The 22041-nt window shown below is 39.2% G+C and overlaps 1 protein-coding gene across 1 annotated transcript in view; it reads left to right on the forward strand.

The window, feature by feature from the left end:
- The window catches only part of LOC137498971 (fibronectin-like), a 434037-nt gene that overhangs the window by 138548 nt on the left and 273448 nt on the right, over positions 1–22041 (forward strand). The window contains exon 4 of the mRNA XM_068226885.1: positions 1740–2045. Within this exon, the coding sequence (XP_068082986.1) occupies positions 1740–2045 (306 nt within the window). The remainder of the gene's footprint in view (positions 1–1739; positions 2046–22041) is intronic.

A 22041-nucleotide genomic window follows, 5' to 3' on the forward strand; every position in this document is an offset into this window, starting at 1 on the left:
ACACTGCTTTTTGATACTCATAATTTATTTTCTTTTCTTTTTCTTTTGCTATTTGCTTTTCGTCGCACCGACACAGATAGGTCTTACGGTGACGATGGGACAGGAAAGGTCTAGGAATGGGAAGGAAGCGGCCGTGGTCTTAATTAAGGTAGAACCCCAGAATTTGCCTGGCGTGAAAATGGGAAACCACCCACGGAAAACCATCTTCAGGGCTGCCGACAGTGGGGTTCGAACCCACTGTCTCCCGAATACTGGATACTGGCCGCAGTTAAGCGACTGCAGCTATCGAGCTCGGTGATACTCATAAATAAGACTTGCATTTTCAAATACACCGAATTCTGATAAGCCGTAGGTCTGATAACATAAAAATATAGGGCCTACCTAATGTTATCCATGTTTATGACATAATAAAAAAAATTAACTCACCATCTGGACGGGACACTCTTATTTCTCTCAGGGTGTGATTTTCAGGAAAGTGCTTGATACACACAACTGTGTTGTGATTAACTAATAAATTCCCCCTGGGAATAGCTTTCTTCCATAACTTAACTCGTTCTTCATCAGAGGGAAACACTAATACCGGAGTGTACTCTCCTTGTTTATAATTTGTTTTGCAGCCAGGCACACAGCAACTCTTAGGCATGGTGATTTCCCTCACTGATTATCTTAATTCAAGTATATACAATTCGTGGTTAACAATAAAACACAGAATGCACTAACTCAATTAATTTTACACTATAAATACAACTTTACACAGATAAACTACAAAATTAAAACACTGAAGAACGATCTTCTTAACCTATAGCTTCACATAAATACACGCTCACACTAAGTTTTCTTCACTAATTAACGACTTTCCACTTAATAATGCAGTCGATGACGGCTCATTATCACATATATCTGAGTGAACACGCGGTCATCGTTAAAAACTTCAATAAAACTGCGAAAATCTATGTTTAACTCTACTAAGTCATGGGCTAAAGTTCCCCCCTAACTATCAGCTGATTGCTTTTCCGCGCTCGTTACAGTACGGCCTGGACATCACGAAGGCAGCGATATTTGTCAGCTAACAAAGAAAATTATAGCTACATCGTTCACAAGTAGACATTTACCCCAATTATGTTAAATAAAACCGCCGTGCCCTATTGCACGTCATGACGTTAGTTCAGAAATACATTTTTGCTCACAAACACTTCTATACTATATTTTCAAAACACGTTAAAATACAGCTGGCTCAATCATTAATCTTATGTATTCTAGAATTCTGTGACACGGTGCTTACGGACATATCTCACCGGACTTTAAACACTTATATTAGACTTATATTTAATCTGCAATATGATTCTCACATTTCATCTTATTGTAGGGAGTTGTGAGTTCGTCGCAGTCTCCACAGCTTGTGCATGGAGTTCTAAATTCAAACCTTAATTACCTTTCCTCGTATGTCCCGCTGTGGATGGGTGCGGTATATAACATTTACTGTATCCCCTGCCTGTTGTACGAGACGACTAAAAGAGGCATCAGGGGCTCTTAATTTGGGAGCATGGGTTAGCGACCACGAGGCAACTACTGTAGACGGGTGTGGAATAGCTTCCATTTACTTGTGCCAGCCTCGTCGTTTTCCATCCAACCTCTTATTGTGTTCCGCCCCCGACTATATTGAACTTTCCTGTGTTCTGGCGATATCTTGTTTCCTCTAAGAGTGAGACTTCTTGCATGAGTGTATTGTATCTTTGCAGATCCACCCGCTCCAGTAGTGGTGGTCAGCGGTGGCGACAGAAGTCTGACCGTTCAGTGGAACATCACTGGCTGTGTACCGGCCGATGTAACAGGGTATACAGTTTCTGTGATCCCCCAAGGACCCAAAGGAGATGGCTGTGAACAGATTGATGAAATTGTCTCAAAGAATGTCACTGCTGGAGAAGAAACTGAAGTCACCCTCTCTGATCTGCAACCTTATTACGACTATCAAGTGGATGTCACCGTGAACACGAAAAGTAGGGAAGAGGCGACTGGCATTGGTTACGCAACAACGGCTGAAGGCGGTGAGTGCTTCTCAATCTTGTTATAACTCTTATTTTAGTTCCAGAAACTGAGTTTTGTTTTGATATATACATCTCCATGCACTTCTCATCTTCTGACCATATTTCTCCAGGAACAGAGTATTTATTTATTTAATGTGTATCTAGTTTGACCGAATTCAGTGTCGTCTCGAGGTTCTCACAAGAGAACTGAAGGTGTATATTGGGGACCATGTGGAGTGGGGGTCAGTTTGCTTCACGTCATAGAACGTCACGACGAGCAGGCACCAAATAGTAAAGCTATAATATTAGCTGTTTTTCACAAGTTCCGCATTGTGTCAACAGAGAGCAGTGGAGTCGCTTATCCTGATCAAGGTCTGTCTAGGGAGGTCTGGTCACGCTACCACAATCCTTTGCGGTGGCGGCCATATTGGGTCTCAAATATCGTATTGTCGTAAGTATGATTAAAGTCTTTGGGCGTGCCCGATGTAATGATGTGAGTTATTACTTGTATTTTGAAGGAAAATGGGATACTGCGCCGCACTAAATTGTCAAAATAAGACCTCTGACGGAATTAGTGTTTTGCTTCCCGAGAGATAAGCAAAGGAGAGCTCAGTGGGTACAAAACTCTAGGCGTGAGAAATGGCAACCTACAGATAATTTCGCCTTGTGCGAGGTTAGTGAAGTTATACATTCGTATTATTCCTGAAGAATAGTATGTTTATATGAACGATGTTTTATATTTATAGGTCTTAATAGGAAATCTCCCAAAGAAAGAGAATTGTCTTTCAAAATAGCAAGAAAAGTAACAGGAAATGTGTAATAGTAGTACAGATGTTTATGAACATTTCCTTTTCATGTGTCCGGCTCCATGGCTAAATGGTTGGCGTGCTGGCCTTTGGTCACAGGGGTCCCGGGTTCGATTCCTGGCAGGTTCAGGAATTTTAACCATAGGCCCTAATTGGTCAATTCCGCTGGCACGGGGGCTGGGTGTATGTGTCGTCATCATCATTTCATCCTCATCACGACGCGCAGGTCGTCTACAGGCGTATCAAAATACCTGCACCTGGCGAGCGGAACTTGTCCTCAGAGGCTCCCGGCACTAAAAGCCATACGTCATTTCATTCCATTCCTTTTCATGTAAAATTACAGACGGTAATCTTTCTAACTCTACATGCAACGTAGAAATGTTTCACAGATATTTGAAATACTTGTTCCTGTTCATTTACCAATTACAGTCACAACAAACAATAGGCCTATCACTTCAAACCAACAATTTATGTCCAGCTTGCCATCATTAGAACAATTTTATTTTATTGATAATAGCAGTCGTATTCTGTACTGTAGTTATTAATTACAGCTAAATTGCATTCATCTTACATACTCTATAGAGTACATTATATGGCTGGACAAATACTTAAAGATCACAACACTCGCTTCTATCGCACCCTAACATAATATCCTAATGCAATCCCTAAAATAGCCTAACCTAGGTTAACTTAATAGTGACTGAATTTCTATTTCTTATGGAATCGTGTCTACCAACGGCTTTAATTTTCTTTATTATTATTATTATTATTATTATTATTATTATTATTATTATTATATATTGTTATATGCATGAATATTAGGAATCAGCTAAGAGCCCCGTAGTCGCCAACCTACGCTCCCTAGTTAGGAGCTTCTGACGCCCCTTTCAGTCGCCTCTTATGACAGGCAGGTGATACCGTGGGTGTTGTTCTATTGCCTCCACCCACAGGGGGAATCTATTTTGGGTTGTGTCCACGAGGCCCTTAGCTGAGTCTTGGCATTGCTTTCACTATTCTAGCCCATCCGAACTCCCTTGGTCAACACTTGTTCTTTTCCGACCGCGACGGCATTAGTGCATTCGAGGCCTAGGAAGTTTTTCATTTCCACGCACTTTGTGGTCTTCATCTTTCTTTTGTCGATACCTTCACTTTTCGAAGTGTTGGACCCCTTCCATTTGTTTCCTTCTGATTAATGTGTATAGAGGATGGTTGTCCAGTTGTACTTCCTCTTAAAACAATAATCACCACCACCACTTTGTACTATATAGCTGCATGGGTTATCAATAAAACAATTAAGAGTAGCTAAGAACATCACTCTTGTTGCATATGTGCAGAATATTTTTGCCTTAGAACCCAAAGAAATACCACACGAATGGATAACAACCATACATAATTTAATACACTCAACTCAAGAGGCATTTAGTGTTTGTCAGCGTACTGGGGTAACCCCTTAGAAACACAGTATCGGTAATTACTTTCTTAATAAAGAAAACGCTGAGGGTAATTTATTACAACTATATTTTAGTACTTTAATTACAGTACTTCAAGTTCAGTATTTCATGTACCGGTAATAATAATACGACACAGGTACTGCACAGATTTCTATGTTTCTGTCAATAAGATTACGTATTTGACAGATGATATTAATACGAAACACAGTAAGACCAAGTTGTAAGGAAGTAAAAGAGAAGAACATGAGCTTTTCTGTTGATTCTTGTTTCTCAACACCAAAAAAAAATCAGGCTCTGTGAATTATGTTCCTATTCAAATAGCTGTGAATGTATTCATATCATTTAAGTGTTATACAGTATATATATATATATATGACCAGTAGATGCCCAATTAAATTATTTATGAAAAATAGTTGGTGTTTTGTTTTTATTTCAATGTACGGTACCGAAATCCTCTAAATTCGAATACACTTGCCTTTGGTTACGCTCCCTTAAAGACCCAATATGGCGGCTCCATAAGTAGCATGCGTGGCTTGACCTCCCTAGACAGACCTTGATCCTGATGGAAGACACTTTGGAGATCTCGTAATTCCTCGTGGAACTCTATTCCCATACCTTTGTTGCTCCTGAGATGCCCATACGTGGGGAATTTTGAAAGAATCAGTTCTCACTGAAGATAGCCTACCTACAACACAATTCAGATACAATCCCAATAATTTGACAGAATTTCGATCATTACTGCTCAGACCTGAATTAATTAAATGGAAGTAGATCACTTTTGTCTTGTTATTATTTACGATAAGTTTATTTGCCTGCAACCAAGAGGATTGCAGCATTTCTATCCTTTCCTCCTCAACATATTTTAAGTCTCTATTGCTTGTTATGATAGTAATATCATCTGCATAGAGCACTGACCTACAAGGTAAATTACTAACAATATCATTTATATACACAAGGAAGAGGAAGGTTCCTATAATTGAACCCTGAGCCACCCTTGTTTTACTTTGAGAGCCCCAGATCGTTGATTTTCTACCTGTCATTGAGGTAGGATGTACTGTAATTAATAATAACTCTAAATCTTTCACCCCAGAGTAGCTAAGCTTACTTACTAGTATATTGTGCGGTACTGAATTTATAGCTTTGCTGAGGTCTAACAGTGTAGCACTTGTAATGTGGGGAGACTCAAAGTCTTGAATTATTTCAGTGACAACAGCTTCTAAGTCTTTAATGGTGGATTTATTTGTTCTGAACCCAAACTGTGCGGCATTTAATAAATTATACTTTTCAAAATATACAGATAGCTGTTCCTTTATACAATGTTCTATTATATTAGATATGATTGGAACAATTGAAATGGATCGATAACTGCCTGGATCCATAACATTTCCATTCTTAAACACAGGAATTGTAACTGTAATTTTTAGACAGTCCCCTGAGCTAGTATCCAATTGATGAGGCGAGTTAGAGGAATTATTATTATGTCAATAATTTGTTTTAGAATAAAATTACTTATGGCATAGTAGTCTTCACAGTTTGAAGAATTTAGTCCTGAGACTATTTTGCAGACTTTATTAGGGTATATAACTAGCCATTTAAAGGGGGGGGGGTCTGTTACTTTCAGAAGTTACACTATTCATTGTCCTCCGAGGTGTTACTAATATTCATATGTATGGCACTGTTTTTAAAGTATTCATTAAGTACATTCGGTTCTATTGGCACAGAATTCTCCCTCTTTGCCCTCCCAATTTCATCATTTATGATGGACCAGGCCGCCTTACATTCATTTTTTGAGTTATTGATAAAATAATAATTAGCTTGTTGTTTTTCCAGTTGAATTTCCTTCCGGTAGATTTTTCCATGAGGGTATACTATTCTTTATCTCTTTGTTTTCCTTGTTTCGCTTATTGTAATGGGTCATCATTAAGTTCCTGATAGTTGCAAGGCGAGGAGTGTACCATTTCCCTTTATGGTTCTCTTTGGTTTTACCTTATCCGTTAATTACCTTTGTAGTTCTAGGACAGCACTCTTCCACACACTAACCTATTAACTGTATAAAATTTTCAGTTGCTTCCGAGGCATTATTAGAGTTTAGCATAATGTTTTCAAAATTGATGTGAATTAATTCACTTCTTAGCTTTACAGTGTTATTTTCGCCCCCCCCCTCCTAAATGTTTAAATTGCCTATTGCCATGTTGCTTTTCCAATTCAGTTTTACGTTTTAGCCAGAGACCACTATGATCAGACAATACATGCTCTGTAACACCACGTGTGAAGTCACTGTTTTGAACATTAGTGATAACGTTGTCCAAACAAGAATTTTTTCTAGTGGGTTGATCATTGGCAAGATAGAAATCATGAGACCTGAGAATATCACAAATTGTTTTTTGATGGATGATTCAACTAAAATATTAATATTAATATCACTCATGCAATAGATTTTGTAATTCTGATACCTCGCTAAGTACGCTGCAGAATGATCCCACACGTTCAGAAAGGCATGACTATCAGAATCTGGTGTTCGATTCAGGGAAATATTTGTCAATTTAGTATTTGTAAATAGCACCCCGGCCACTTCAAATAGCTTTTCTATACAGTACTCCTCTAAATCTAAAACAGTTTATTTTCCCATATATTGCAACTCCCCCATTTGAAGTCCTACTTAATACATAGAATATCAACTGGAAATGAATTCAAGAATATTTTAAGTTCCCAAAGCTTATTATTCTAATGAAGATTGATATGAAAAGCAATAAGGTCTGAATTTACATAATGCTCTCTTGAAACCTTGACTGCTGGTATAGGTTGGTCCACTGAAAGATGTTGTCTGGTATTAATATTCCTACTATTTCCTAGTGTTACATTTCACTCATGAGTTGAGAACTTCCCTGGAACCTAGATCTTGATTTAAGGATCTGGGTTCTCTGGCATGTTTCCCTGTATGTGCCAGTTTAGTGGTATGGGTTTTCTTAAGTGCAGATTAGTTTGCAAATCTCTATTGATAATTGTAGCAATTTGTCTACAGAGAGTTGCTTTTCCATTACCATTCAGATGTAACCCATGCCTAGTGAACATTTGCCTGCCAAGACCTAAAAGTATCTACTACATAGACATTTCTGAAACTTTTACATAATCTCTTGATTTTTATATTTACATCATGTACAGCTTTGTTCACACACGAGTCATATTAAATACAATTACTTTTGAGTCAGGTAGTTTGGAAATCTTACCTCTGAGGGTCGTAATTAGTTCCTCACCTTCATTTTCAGCAATGTCATTTGTACCACTCACAATAACCACATAATTGTCATTCTCTAACACAGGATCACAACTTGAAAGGACGTCTTCAGTTTTGGCACCTGGTTTTATTAGTCCTAAAACCTCAGTTTCTGGGTTCTGCAGCTCATCCTTGATGCCTTCTGCCATACCCCACCCTTGACTGTCTGCGTAGAGATGAATTTTTGGCGATCTTGACTTTCGGTTGGTTTTCTTCTTCTGTAGGTTACCTCCACTGCATTTAACATTATTCGGAAAACTTGATGTGTTTTCTTCTGGGACTTGTTGCAATGACTGAAATCTATTTTGGCCCTGCAAAAGAGTTTTTTCCCGGTTTTAAGTTGTACCGGTACGTAGTTTCTCCATTACGTTTAACATTAGGCCTAAAATGGCTACGCGTCATTTCCGTTCACGGCGATCTTTCTTCTCCAATGTCTTCTTTTTCTTCCAATTTCTTTATTCTGTCCTTTAAGCATTCATTTTCAAGTTTCAGAGCACATAAGTCTTCTTGCAGCACTCGTAAAATCTTAAGTATAGTTTCGTAAATCTTTCTTTCTTGTTATTCTCCCTCACTATCAGTTTGTTTACACACGGGACATAGCCACATACTTTCTTCGAAATCAGTCGTATTTACAATATTTGCACAACGAAAATGGTACCATTCATCACACTTACGACACAGAATCCCATTTTTAACTACTCTTCTGCATTTGCCACATTTTTCATTCCATCTTACACCGTTATCCACTACGGATATCACAGACTCACACACAGTAGTTGCCGCCATCTTGAAAAATTATTTACAACAATGTACAAATTGAAGTTTTAAAGCCATCATCACTGAACCGATAACAACATAGTAGCGAACAAGTCACTGTAGACAATGTTCTCTGTCCATATCAAGAATCAGAGTCTAAATTAGAGAATGGAATGAACACATGGCCACGTAGCGAACCTGCTCGGACAAAGTAGTAACTTGAAGGATATTTGACGTTCATATCCTCGCAAATGGTAAATTAATGAAGCCACTGCACATCTTCAAAGTCTAGTTAAGTACCCATGTGTAGCCCTTATAGAGCAAGTACACCATGTGTACAGTCATATGATGGACTTCGCAGGAGAAGCCTTCCCTAAAATTATGCTGCCCCTTAAATATCATTCCAGGAGAGTCCAATTTTAACCTCAAATAATATTCTTCTTCTCCTTTGTTTAGGCCTACAATGGACCACGTGCTTCTTAACTCTGGTGAGCTTTTTTCATTCTCTTAGCCCAGTATTCCTTCATTCTAGCGCTATGGATGTCTTTTCTTTCTTGAGTCCATTTCACTCCTACTCCGGGACCAGGGGCGTATTCTCCTTGAATGCAAGGCATTCACTGCATGCGTTATGATAACACAAAGAACTGTCTGATGTACGATTTTAGGTTGTTTTAAGTCAAATATTAACGATTTCATCTCTCAGAAGTTCAAAATTTCCGCGCAACTGTACTAGTTCCGTTGCTTGACTACGTGTGGTGCTGGTGTAGTCTCGCCGTCTACTCTTCTCTAGGAAGAAAGAGACAGCATGGCGGAGTTAAGGATGCAAGGCATTCAATCTTAAAATTGCATTCGGTGGCAGACTTAATGTACCCTATAGGGCATAAACAACACTGCATAATCGATCTTACCTTCTTACCTGTTATTTGATGAATGCGCCAGCCCAACTGCAGTCGGCAGGAAAAGGTCGTTTACAGGGTTCTTGTGAACGAGAGTAGGGAGATTAAAAAAAATTGTCTATACGTATGCGTACGAAATGAGGAACACAAACGCATTTACTAACATTTTGAGCCAAAGTTGTGTATTCTTAAACCAACATTTTCTTTTGTTTTATTTTACAATTGATTGCACTAATAGTGCTAAAATGGATGCCCCAAAGGCTCACATCATAAATCCAAAGATAAACATCGAAAAATATAAAATAGCTGGTTGATGTCATGCGGGAGACGATAAGTGAACCAAAGAAACAAAAGTGTCCTTACACGGAACAACATCTCTGTACCTACAAATAAAGTGTATGATGCCAGGGTGAGAAATTGTCCTGCAGAAATAAAGCCACAAAAAAGGTCCCCACTCATATTTGGGAAAATGCACACAACAAAATAGTAAGTTTGAACCTACAACTACAGGCATATCCTTTCTAATCTCGCATGAAATATATATTTTATGGATATGAACCGATGTCCATTAAAACAAACGTTATATTTACAAAACGCACTAATTAAGCTAGTTTCCTTAGTGCCCAGTTCCTACCTGTCTCAATTAACAAATAAATAAATAAATAAATAAATAAATAAATAAATAAATAAATAAATAAATAAATAAATAAATAAATAAATAAATAAATAAATAAATAAATAAATAAATAAATAAATAAATAAATAAACAAATAAAGAAAGAAAGAAAGAAAAAGAAAGAAAGAATAAATGAATGAAACTGCCATGGCAGCTTGTCTCGCCTACAAGAGAATTCCTCGCACCAGCGGTCCATTTAAAAATGGCGTCGAGCCTCCCTGCCGTGCAGGCTGGGGGGAAATGACCTCCAACACTCGACCGTGAAAACACCCTCACAACAAAAAAAAGAAGATTAAAAACATAGCCTAGTTTCCAAGCATGCAGAGACCTTTGCCCCTGCTCCTACCCTCTTCTACACATGACGAAAAATAGCCATATAAATGAGTGAGGAATCATCTACTTTTTTCTAACTGTCGAACACCCGTGGCAGACCGCCCTGGGTCTCAATTATAACATATGAAGTATAACATTCCGTTATTCACATCAACCTCGCCGTCAACCCATGCGCCGAGTTCCAGCTACCCTCAAGTCTAGGGTTCAATCCCTTACTTGGCAGAGCATGAGGGGTCGCAAATATACGTGACATAGCCTACGGTGTAGTTTCATTACACTCACAGTCAATCAAACTCAATACAAACACGAAGTAAACAATTAAATCCAGGCCGCATGCGTGCTCTACATTATGCAGACAGATTCCCTTCCCAACATAATGGTACTCTATCATTAATAACCCATAATTACAAGCAGATATCGTCTGATGCCGGGCACTAAGAAACATTGATCTAAGCTCGTAATTAAGCTTCCCTACGACTATGTGTACAGCAACACTATCATTTAAACTACCTTAATCCTTGCTTTCTATAAAAATAAAATAAAAATGTGTATGACTTACCCTAAGATATATAAAGAAAATACCTCAATAAATGGCCTAATGGGCCGTAATCATATTCCCTACTATATTTACAAACTAATCACCGTATTTCTGCATAACAACCCCCCGACCCTACACATATATATTAATTATAGTTCACTTATCTATCATCTTGGAGACCTCTTCCTCACCGTCCGGGTTGACTGCGAATGCTTAAGCAGTCATGGCGGCAGCGTTGTCCCAGATCGATCCCTTAGGTCCAGTCTTCCAGTGTACCATGTTCATGATGTCTTCTTCCGCCTGGGTGGCCCGTTGGTCGTCTTCTTGGGGTCGTGGACGGCAGTTCGTAACACCAGTCTCCTGCACACCTCACCGCTCTTCACTAAAATGAAATACTCAGTTTATTCACAGCACTCCACCTCCCGATCTATTTATTCCCTTTGACATGGGAATCAGTCCTGGATATCTGGAATCTCGAAACTGACTTTACTATTCCTGCTCCACTAATCTAGTCTCCTACATCTGACCGGAATAATACCAACTATCCTAGCTTATTGTTATTGGCGTTCCTTCGCCCGTCGCCAGTTCTCTCTCATCGCCTCACAATGAAACTCTACACAGGTAGCACTTTTTGCGTCAAATACTAAAACACTCGCGGTCTCACTGCACACGTCTACATATTGTCATTTACTTGAATTGCTACCGGGAATTTTACAAATCTCGAAGCTACTGAATCAAATTATCGCCACAACACTTATTAGTCACAATCTTTGTCTTAGACAAAGGTTTCTGGCGCGAATATCAGCAGAGACGCGACGCGCACGGACAGCGATCTTATCATGGACTGAATACCTCCTTCCACCTTTCTCTGCTCTTATAGAATCCAGGAACCCACGCGACGCGCTGGGAAGTCCCGGGAAACAACTTGAGATTGGCATGTGGCCTCGAAATATTTTCTCACGGTAGTCGGCCTCCCACGTAGCTATTTATTCGATTATATATTAATAGACTTTGATGTACCTATGGCTTCGTAAAATTCTGGCACTGATTTCCCTTCTTTTACTTTCCCGGGAAACCTTCAAATATAGGAACTACGACTCAATTTCCGTAATGTGGTGAGCCTGTCTGTTCCCGCTGAAAATCTCTGTTAAGATGGCAGGTCTCTCCCCCAGACAAAATCCCATCTCTCTTTCTTTCTTCCTCACATATTCTTTCTTCGTCACACATGACCACGCCTTGCCTCGGGAATCCCCTTCAGTTCCCGGGCTTGGTATAGCATCACGCCTTTGCAGTTAGCGTCCTGCTGCGCATTATTTTATCAGCGTAAAATATCCATTCTTATAATTAACAGAATGGTACAGTAGTTCTGAAACCCTCCTAACGATGTCGCTTGCAATTGAAACTTGGTCAGAATTTGTCACCCCATACCCGTGCTACCCTCTGCCATCTGTTAGCAACTTGGAGAAAGTCGACATGTTTACAGCGAACGAGACCCACAGATTAACCCCCAGCGAGAACCCAACGTGACGAAACTGACCAATGCCACTGAGGTGACTTTCCTCCAGTGCTTCAGTTGTGGCTAACTAGTGAGTTAATTCATTGTGTGTTTTGCTGATTAGTGAGTTCATTCTGTGTGTGCTGTTCCTGTGCTATTCGTCGTTTTCGGTCTTTTATTATATTTTGCGCTTATTGTGGTATTAACGATGGATGAGTCTAAAACGGATATAATTGTAAATCAGTTTACTGGCCGTTCGTTTGATGAAAAGATTCAAATAGTTCAAGCCGGGAGACCTCTACCTTCCCTCGTATATTTCTTCTTTACCGGGCGAGTTGGCCTTGCGTGTAGAGGCGCGTGGCTGTGAGCTTGCATCCGGGAGATAGTAGGTTCGAATCCCACTATCGGCAGCCCTGAAGATGGTTTTCCGTGGTTTCCCATTTTCACACCAGGCAAATGCTGGGGCTGTACCTTAATTAAGGCCACGGCCGCTTCCTTCCAACTTCTAGGCCTTTCCTATCCCATCGTCGCCATAAGACCTATCTGTGCCGGTGCGACGTAAAGCCCGTAGCAAAAAAATCTTCTTCTTATCCTTCTTCTTAATCTGCTTACCCTCCAGGGTTGGCTTTTCCCTCGGCTTTTCGGACTCAGCGAGGGATCCCACCTGTATCGCCTCAAGGGCAGTGTCCTGGAGTTTCAGACTCTGCGTCGGGGATACAACTGGGGAGGATGACCAGTACCTCGCCCAGGCGGCCTCACCTGCTATGCTCAACAGGGGCCTTGCGGGGGATGGGAATATTGGAAGGGATAGACAAGGAAGAGGGAAGGAAGCGGCCGTGGTCTGAAGTTAGGTACCATCCCGGCATTTGCCTGGAGAAGTGGGAAACCACGGAAAACCACTTCCAGAATGGCTGAGGTGGGAATCGAACCCACCTCTACTCAGTTGACCTCCCGAGGCTGAGTGAACCCCGTTCCAGCCCTCGTATCACTTTTCAAATTTCGTGGCAGAGCCGGGAATCGAACCCGAACCTCCGGGGGTGGCAGCTAATCACACTAACCACTACACCACAGAGGCGGACTCTCGTAAATTTAAAAATAGAAAACAAGAATTGTGTACGCACGTTCAATCCAGGAACTTACAGTAAAACTGTTTGGCTCGAGTTCACTTACATGTAATTAGGGTGAGTAGAATTGAAATTTACTTAATACATTGTGTTAACTGCATGGTTACTAGTTGCATGCCTCAGTGGAGATTCCAGGATACGCCACTGTCCGGGACGCAGTGATTTAGCTGTTAGTGACTGGAGAGAGTCAGATATCTTGATTAATTTTCTGAACTTATCTACTATTAATAATCTACTATTAATTGCTCTATTTGTTTTCATACGATTTACGTCAAACTTAACGATCTGTGGTTATTCGAGTCGCTCTTGTCACCCGCTTTGTGAATGGGAACTACTATGGTCTTCTGGAACCTTCGTCTTGTTCAGTGACATATTAAAGATTCTTATTAAGTGTGGTAGCATCACTTCACCCGGAAATAGAATCTGGCCAACAACATTTATTTTTAATGAATTTAGAAAGATCTTTACGTAATAATGAAGCTTTAATTTGGAAATCGTTATTAGTTTTCGGAAAATTGTCCCTGAATAACTGTGCCGCCGGATTAAAAACCTTTTCTTAGTGCTTATTTAATGCTTCCGCTTTATGTATATGTGTTGTCGCCAATAAAACCCCTCCTATACAAAGAGAAGGAATTAACTTGTTCTCTCCATTCAGTATTCGTATATATTTAGAAAGAAAGGTTCCAGGAATTTCGATTTTCATTTAGGATATTGTCAAGATATTTCTCTTCAGCCACTTTCTTTTCTGCTAGCAAAAGCTTCATCAAACGTCTATACTCCGTCATTATTCTTTCTTCTGTTGAACGCTCTCCTAGTCTTCCTAATAGTCGCAGTGTAGTACCTACGGCATATCTGAATTTTTCCTAATTATATTTTCGGAACCGGATTTAGCCAGTCCAGCATTTAAAATGATTTTGAAATTCTCCCCAGTATCGTCTATCCCTTTGCCCTCCTTTAACCAATGGGCATTTATCCGTCAAACGTTGTCACCAGAGTGCAACATAACCACGTCAGGTCCCATACGTAATGTGGCTAATGGCGAATGTGAAGTCAATTTTATAGTTTATGACATTTACAAGCGTGAATAATGCCAAGTACATGCTGCTGTGTACCACTGTGTAAAAACAGAGGAGGGCATAGGTTTACAAAGGATCCAAGTTTGAGAAAACATTGGATAAAACAAATTCGGCGTTTTAAATGAAATCCAACTGACAGCAGTGTTGCTTGTTTCGACCATTTCGTACCCAAAGATTATATAAGCTCTACTTGGCGAGGTAGGGCATGTAATTCAATCATCAGTAACATAGTTGAGAAACTAATGGTCCCTTAAATGCCTGATTGGTACTTAATTAATCGCCTTAGGAATTTCCTCTTTAATTCTAACCTACATATAACAGGCATGTGCAGTAGGCCTACAGTTATTACCCTATATATTAGAAAGATCTGCAGAAGTCATAGCTACTCTTAACCTATATCTTAATCCCAAAATACGATCTGCTATTGCATGACATACCACAATGTGTTCATTTTCAGGGGGCAATATATCTCTTAAGAAGACCTTCCAAAAGACAGCTGTGCCTTCAGTGTTTGCATGTACAAAAGCAAAGGAGGACAGTGAAACAGCAAAGAAACGAAAAGAGAGACATGACAAGAGACAGTTACTGTTAATCCAAGGAGGCAAAGATAGCAATGTCTGTGTACCGTCAACTGGGGTTACTATGGTCACTTTTTTCAGTTTTTTTTGTGAATATCTTGCACATTTTATGAGATATTAACGTAAAAATGAAATATGATTTAGTATAAAGTGTTGGGTATCATCTCCTTACTAAATTAAATTTTTCGAACATCCGGTAATTATCTCACATCTGAAAATGTAGTGACCATAGTAACCCCATGGGGTGGGGACACTATGGTCATATATTAAAATCACTCAATAATTGTTACTAAATATGCAGGAATTAGTAGGGGGTGACTATGGTCAAACAGAACATGTTTTTACAAGCGTATTGATGTAAGAAATCTTATATTTAACTATAGTCTAAAGCTAAGAAATTACAATTATGACAAACATTTTAAAAAATTTTCAAAATGTGTTTAATTTGTCCTTTTCATTTATAATTGTCTCATTTCAAGTTGAAGCCAGTAAACTTTATATAGAAGCTTAGCTTACCCCCACCTTTGCTCAACTGGAGGCAGTAGTATTTTAAGAATTTCATTTGCTTTGATAACAGAAATGTATGCTTCATTTGGTCACACAAAATAATTCATGACATCTTCTAAGAAATGTAACTTTCACTTCATCTTGACAAGTAACATCATCATCTATCACTTTACTATGTCATGCAGTTTTGTTTTTTTGGTACTAAACTCAACCAGAACATAGTCTCCTGCTGTTGGTTTCCTACAGTATTCATCATTATCTTCTTCTTCTGCTATCATGCCTACTTTCATCTCTTCCCAAGTTTCTTCATCACTTCCATTTAAATGAATTTCAACATCATTTTCAGAGTCTGATGAATCTTCTCTTGTATGCCTTTTCTGCTTCTTTCAGAAGACTGGTAGCACTGATGTTTCACCACATGTTCCTGATTGAAACTGATCTTGAAGAGGTAGACAAGGTTCAATATCCTCCAAAGAGACACTTTTTCCTGGCTCAACAAAACATCTCTTCTTTCTTGTGGGACCATTTATTAACTTTGAATAGCGCATTTCTTCCAAGAAACTTAAAACTGACTCAGCAAACTCACTAATAACTGAAGAATTACTGTCAGTTTCTAGGACAGACCTCAGCATTTTGCCACTAACACTGAAGTAAAAAGGACAGAAACATGAAGTACGGTACAAAACAAACAAGTGAATAATAAAATATAAATATATTAATTGTATACAATATTTAACAAAAGTAATCTAATATAACCCAAAAGACAATTGCAATGAGTTGATACTCATGACCATAGTAACCCCAAAAAACCCCAAATTGTACTATTGTTTATAAATTTGCACTTTTAAGGTACAAAACAATTTCTTATAAAGATAAAATTACATACATGCCTTCACAAGGAATAAACAAAGGTAAACAACACTTCCAGATGACCTAGGAGCAACAATGAACAGTTTACCCAACTGTTGCTTTTGTCAAAAAAATAAGTGTTGAAACAAATTATAATCAGAAAAACGCATTTCAGGATAGAATCACAAGTTTTCCCTTTCTGGAAAGAAAAATGTGCCTAGATTGGAGGGAAATTTGAAAATTGAGATTTTAAAAATATATAATATATAAATAAGCCTCAATAACATTTCTCCTCAGTTTTGACCATAGTCACCCCTGGGACCGTTGTCATCCCATCTGATGGCACCTCCTGTGAGTAGCCAGAATGATTTTGAGGTTATTGATGACATTTGTCCCTTTCCAATTGGTGAAGAAAATACCGCAAGAGTACAATCTACAAGTATCCTACTGCAACACAGACTGAAGAAATAGGCCTGCAGTTAAAAAGTGAAATTTTTAGAGAATCTCACTTCAACTAAACTAAAAGCAAATTTTTCCCATACACTATAAATTATTTTCAAGGAAATGACATCATCCTGCACTATTTTCACTGGTTTAGAAAGTTATGTGAAATGTATGTTTGTTTTTTATTCCCTGGGATCTGCATCATGAAACTACCGGTATATAAATAGCCCACTACCTACCCATTTAGAAGGTCTATTCTTTTTGACTATGATCATTTTAAGAAAGAATTTCCCTTTTAAAGAGGTGAATTTCATGTTTTCCACTTCTGTCTCTCATGTCTCAAACATTTTTAACACTTGGATAAGATTCATGTATCCAGTGGCAAAAGGTTTCATATGGCCTTCAAAACAGCTGGTGAAGTTTTATATGCCAACTGATTTTAAAATTAAGTATCCAACCACATGCTTGATCATAGACTCAACTGAATGCCCCATCAAAAAACCATCTCTTCCAACAGCTCAACAAGTAACATTATCTTCCAAAAAAAATAGAAACACAATAAAGGTTTTACTTGGTTCAACACCAGGTGGGCTGATTTCATTTATTTCACAATGCTATGGAGGTGCAACTAGTGATAGACAGATGATGGAAAGAAGTGACGTTCTGGGAAAATTTCACTTTGGTGATTCCATTATGGCTGATAAGCGATTTGATATACAAGATATGCTTGTTCCTCATGGTGTCACTGTTAACATCCCAAGATGTTTCAATAAAATGAATAGGCTTTGAAGTGAATAAAAAGAGACAGGAAAATAGCCAGTAAAAGGGTACATATTGAGAGACTGATAGGCTTGCATAAAACATATAAAATACTGAAATATCCTTGTCATCAGAAATCTTATTTATTTGTTATATAGGCTACTCTGCAATTTTAGAAGAAATATTGTTGGGAAGGAGGCTTGATTAGTAACAGTGAAGTCAGTTTTAAATAACTTTTAAAATACAATACCTATAAAAACAGAACTTCTAGTGATGTGTAGCAATTTTCATTATACTTGTTGATCAGTTGTAGGCTTACAATCTTTTAGGATATAAGCACAGGTGTTTTTTATTTTAGGAATTAAGTTTAAGAACAGAAATTATGTAACAAAATACATTAAATTGTGATGTTGCAGCATTAAGAGTACACAATGTTTATGAACTCATGTCTTATCACTACCTAAGTATAGGAACTTATTTATGATATATGATTTGTGATAGTTATTGTGAAAGAGTTTTACTGAGGAAATCACATGTTTAATAAATTCTTCATTGCTATAAACAAGGATAACTTTCATGTCCCTGAAAGTGTATATTACAAGCCTACAAAGACTCCTGTCAGTACAAAACAGCTGCCCTTGTATCTGATAGTATTATGAGTGATCAGTTTTCAAAGCTAGGTTTTCTGATACATCACAAAGATCCAAGTATTCCACAGTTTCAGAGGAAACCACTTCATATCTGCATGAGTATGGATACTTGATTTCAAGTTCATTCTCATCCAGAACTTGGTCAGGTGAAGCACACAACTATGGATGTTCTGTGCTATGAATAATCCACACTCATGTGCCTTCATAGAGTAAAGTTCCTCATGCCACAACTTCATACTTTTCATACAATTCATGACTTGATCTAAGAATTGTTTTGTATCAGTCCTCTTAGTAAGGTGACAAACACATTTAAACAATGAGCTAGGTATTCTGATGGAGCGTTCTGTGAACCAAAGTGGATTTGCACTCTGTCCCCTAGTTTTAAGTTCCACATCAGTACAATCCCCTGGAGAAAGATCTTTCAACTTTCTAGAAGTTAAACATTTCTCTTCACCAGATCCAAAATAATCATGATCATTATAAACAGCTTTAAGATGTGCAGAGGGATACAACTGTAAGATTGGCATGGGATTTGGGGATGGGTAATTTGCAGTGAAGTTTATGGATAAATTTCTGAAGTACTCATTGTATATATGAAGAAGTATTTCGGAACTATTATGGCCGGGGATGGTGACTTCTTATATCTTGAACAGATGACTTGATCTGAACTGTTTTTAAAACTAGTGCATTAGTCTTACTGGGGAGGCTTTAAATTTTTTGCACTTGTGGAAAGATTATAGCTGGCTGGTACAGGTTTCCTGGTAGATGAAGGTCTTGCTGGTATCGAAATCTAACAAAGCATGTAATGTAGTACATACATGTTTGTAGTGAGAAAATGGTCCCATACCAGCACTACATTCACACTGGCACTCCTCAATTAAGAATTCTGCTATTTTCAAGTCTACATGGTATGCCACATTTTTCCTATACTCTGATGCAACTCTGCCTTTTAAAAATGTAAATTCACCTTCCTGTGCCCAACGCAAGCACAACAAATACCTCTGATTGTACATTTTACTACCTACACCTGAATCACTTTGCTCACAGTTCTTTAAATATCTTGAAAAACACTGGGCTGTCACAGTTGGAAGGTCTGTACTATAATTAACGTCCTTGTATACTACTGTACTTGGTACTTTCATCATGAAAATATCCTCCACATCATCCTGCCGATTTTCCACATTAAATGTGGCATCATAATCTTCGAGCCTATAAAGGATAAAATACGAAATGTTACGCGGATATTGACGATTAAAACATCCATGAAATTGACATTGTACTAGGCCTAGACAGTAGTATAATTGGACAGTTCGGCGGCCACCTCCACCTCAGGCTCCCAGAGGCCACCTCCACCTCCACCTCAGCCAGAGGCCTCCCAGATGCCACCTCCACCTCCACCTCAGCCAGAGGCCTCCCAGATGCCTCCTCCACCTCCCGCGGGAAATTTGAATTTGTAAACAAAGCCACGTGCTTTTTGACAGCTGTCATCGACAACAACGCATCGCAAACCTCAGTACTGCCATCTTGACGGGCCTAAACCTCACTAGTGCCAACTTAACCTCACTAGCGTGAGGTAAACAAAGCCACGTGTTTTTTGACAGCCACGTGCTTTTTGACAGATTTGTAAACAAAGCCACGTGCTTTTTGACAGACAACAACGCATCGCTAACCTCAGTACTGCCATCTTGACGGGCCTAAACCTCAGTAGTACCAACTTAACCTCACTAGCGTGTAGTAAACAAAGCCACGTGCTTTTTGACAACCACGTGCTTTTTTGACAGCTGTCATCCGCCATCTTTGAGCACTGTGCTGCCCTCTTTCGTCACCTGTCATCGGCAGTGCTGCCATCTTGACGGGTCTAAACCTTAGTGCTACCAACTTAACCTAACTAGCGTGAGGTAAACAAAGCCACGTGTTTTTTGACAGCTGTCATCCACCATCTTTAATCTATAGAGCACAGTGCTGCCCTCTTTAGCTACTTACCTTTGAAATGTGGTGGTGGATAATTTGAAAAATGCTTTTTTGACAGCAGCCATCTTGCATCGCAAACCTCAGTGCTGCCCTCTTTAGCTAGATACCTGTGGTGGCAGACAATTCCACGTGACAGCAGCCATCTTTAATCAAGAGAGCACCGTGCTGCTCTCTATGTGGTGGTGGTAAATTCCACGTGGTCTTGTTTGGAAACAAACTCACGCGCTTTTTTGACAGCCGTCATCCGCCATCTTTAATCACAGTGCTGCACTCTATGTGGTGGTGGCAAATTCCACGTGCTCTTGTTGGGAAACAAAGCCACGTGCTTTTTTTGACAGCTGTCATCCGCCATCTTTGAGCACTGTGCTGCGGGCAATTTCGTCAGCTGTCATCCGCCATCTTTGAGAACAGTGCTGCACTCTATGTGGTGGCGGTAAATTCCACGTGCTTTACAAACCTATGCGCTTTTCTGACAGCTGTCATCCGCCATCTTTAATCCAGAGAGAACAGTGCTGCCCTCTATGTAGCGGTGGCAAATTCCAAGTGCTTTACAAACCTATGCGCTTTTCTGACAGCCGTCATCCGCCATCTTTGAGAACAGTGCTGCCCTCTATGTGGTGACGGCAAATTCCACGTAGAAACAAAGCCATGTGCTTTTTTGACAGCTGTCATCCGCTATCTTTAATCACCGTGCTGCCCGGTGGCGGCAAATTCCACGTGCTCTTGTTTGGAAACAAAGCCATGTGCAGCTGTCATCCGCCATCTTTAATCACCGTGCTGTCCCCTCTTTAGCTACTTACCTTTGACAGCTATCATCCGCCATCTTTAATCACCGTGCTGCCCGGTGGCGGCAAATTCCACGTGCTTTACAAACCTATGTGCTTTTTTGACAGCTGTCATCCGCCATCTTTAATCACCGTGCTGCCCGGTGGCGGCAAATTCCACGTGCTTTACAAACCTATGTACTTTTTTGACAAAAAGAAATTCTGCTCTCGAGATACTTACCGAACTATACTTACGAAACTGCTCATCACCTTCTTTCTTCTTCTATGAGTAATAAACAAAAACTCTATCTTGCAAATAAGGAGCGGGAGGAAGGTGATACCTAACCTAAAATAAAAGAATATGCTAATTCTACATTATTTATTTACATCTTGTATGTACACGTTTTATCTCGAATCATTTTACCCCAGTGATGTTTTGCGTACTTCTCGATGCAATTCTTGAATGTACAAGTTTAAACCTGCCGTACTACACTCTCAGCGTACCTCTTTGTGATGTAAGACAGCGTAACGTGAGTACACACACCTCTAGCATAATGTTTATGTAAAGTAGTACCTATCAATGCTACTATGCCCCCAGGCTAGCGTGTTGGTAGAATTTGGGATGACAAACCGTTTACAATCATCGCTATTAAGGGCTACCTTACTAATTAAATGAGTGTACAACTGGTGCTTCTTGCTTCTAATGATAGACATTTGCTTATGCAAAACAGGTGGATTACTTTTAATGCAATTGTTATAGTTTTCAAAACTTAGCTGATTCTGAACGACATTCTTTTTAACCCCCTTCAATCTCTTTATTTGTAATTCATTCAAGAGTTTTATGCAATATGACTTAGATTTAGTACCTACAAATGAATCGATAATATTCCCAGCACATTCATCTTTCATTTTACCTAGAACCTTTTTGTTCACTAGCGGCAGATGATATTGATTATCTGCAGGATAGTTACTTGTATCAAACCTACCCAAGTCAGGCTTTATATCATTGTAATAGTCATCAGTTTTGATTTGATAAATAAACGAATCGGTATCTGTGTAGAGCAATTGCGC

Source organism: Anabrus simplex, chromosome 3, assembly GCF_040414725.1.
Source record: "Anabrus simplex isolate iqAnaSimp1 chromosome 3, ASM4041472v1, whole genome shotgun sequence".
Taxonomy (NCBI): domain Eukaryota; kingdom Metazoa; phylum Arthropoda; class Insecta; order Orthoptera; family Tettigoniidae; genus Anabrus; species Anabrus simplex.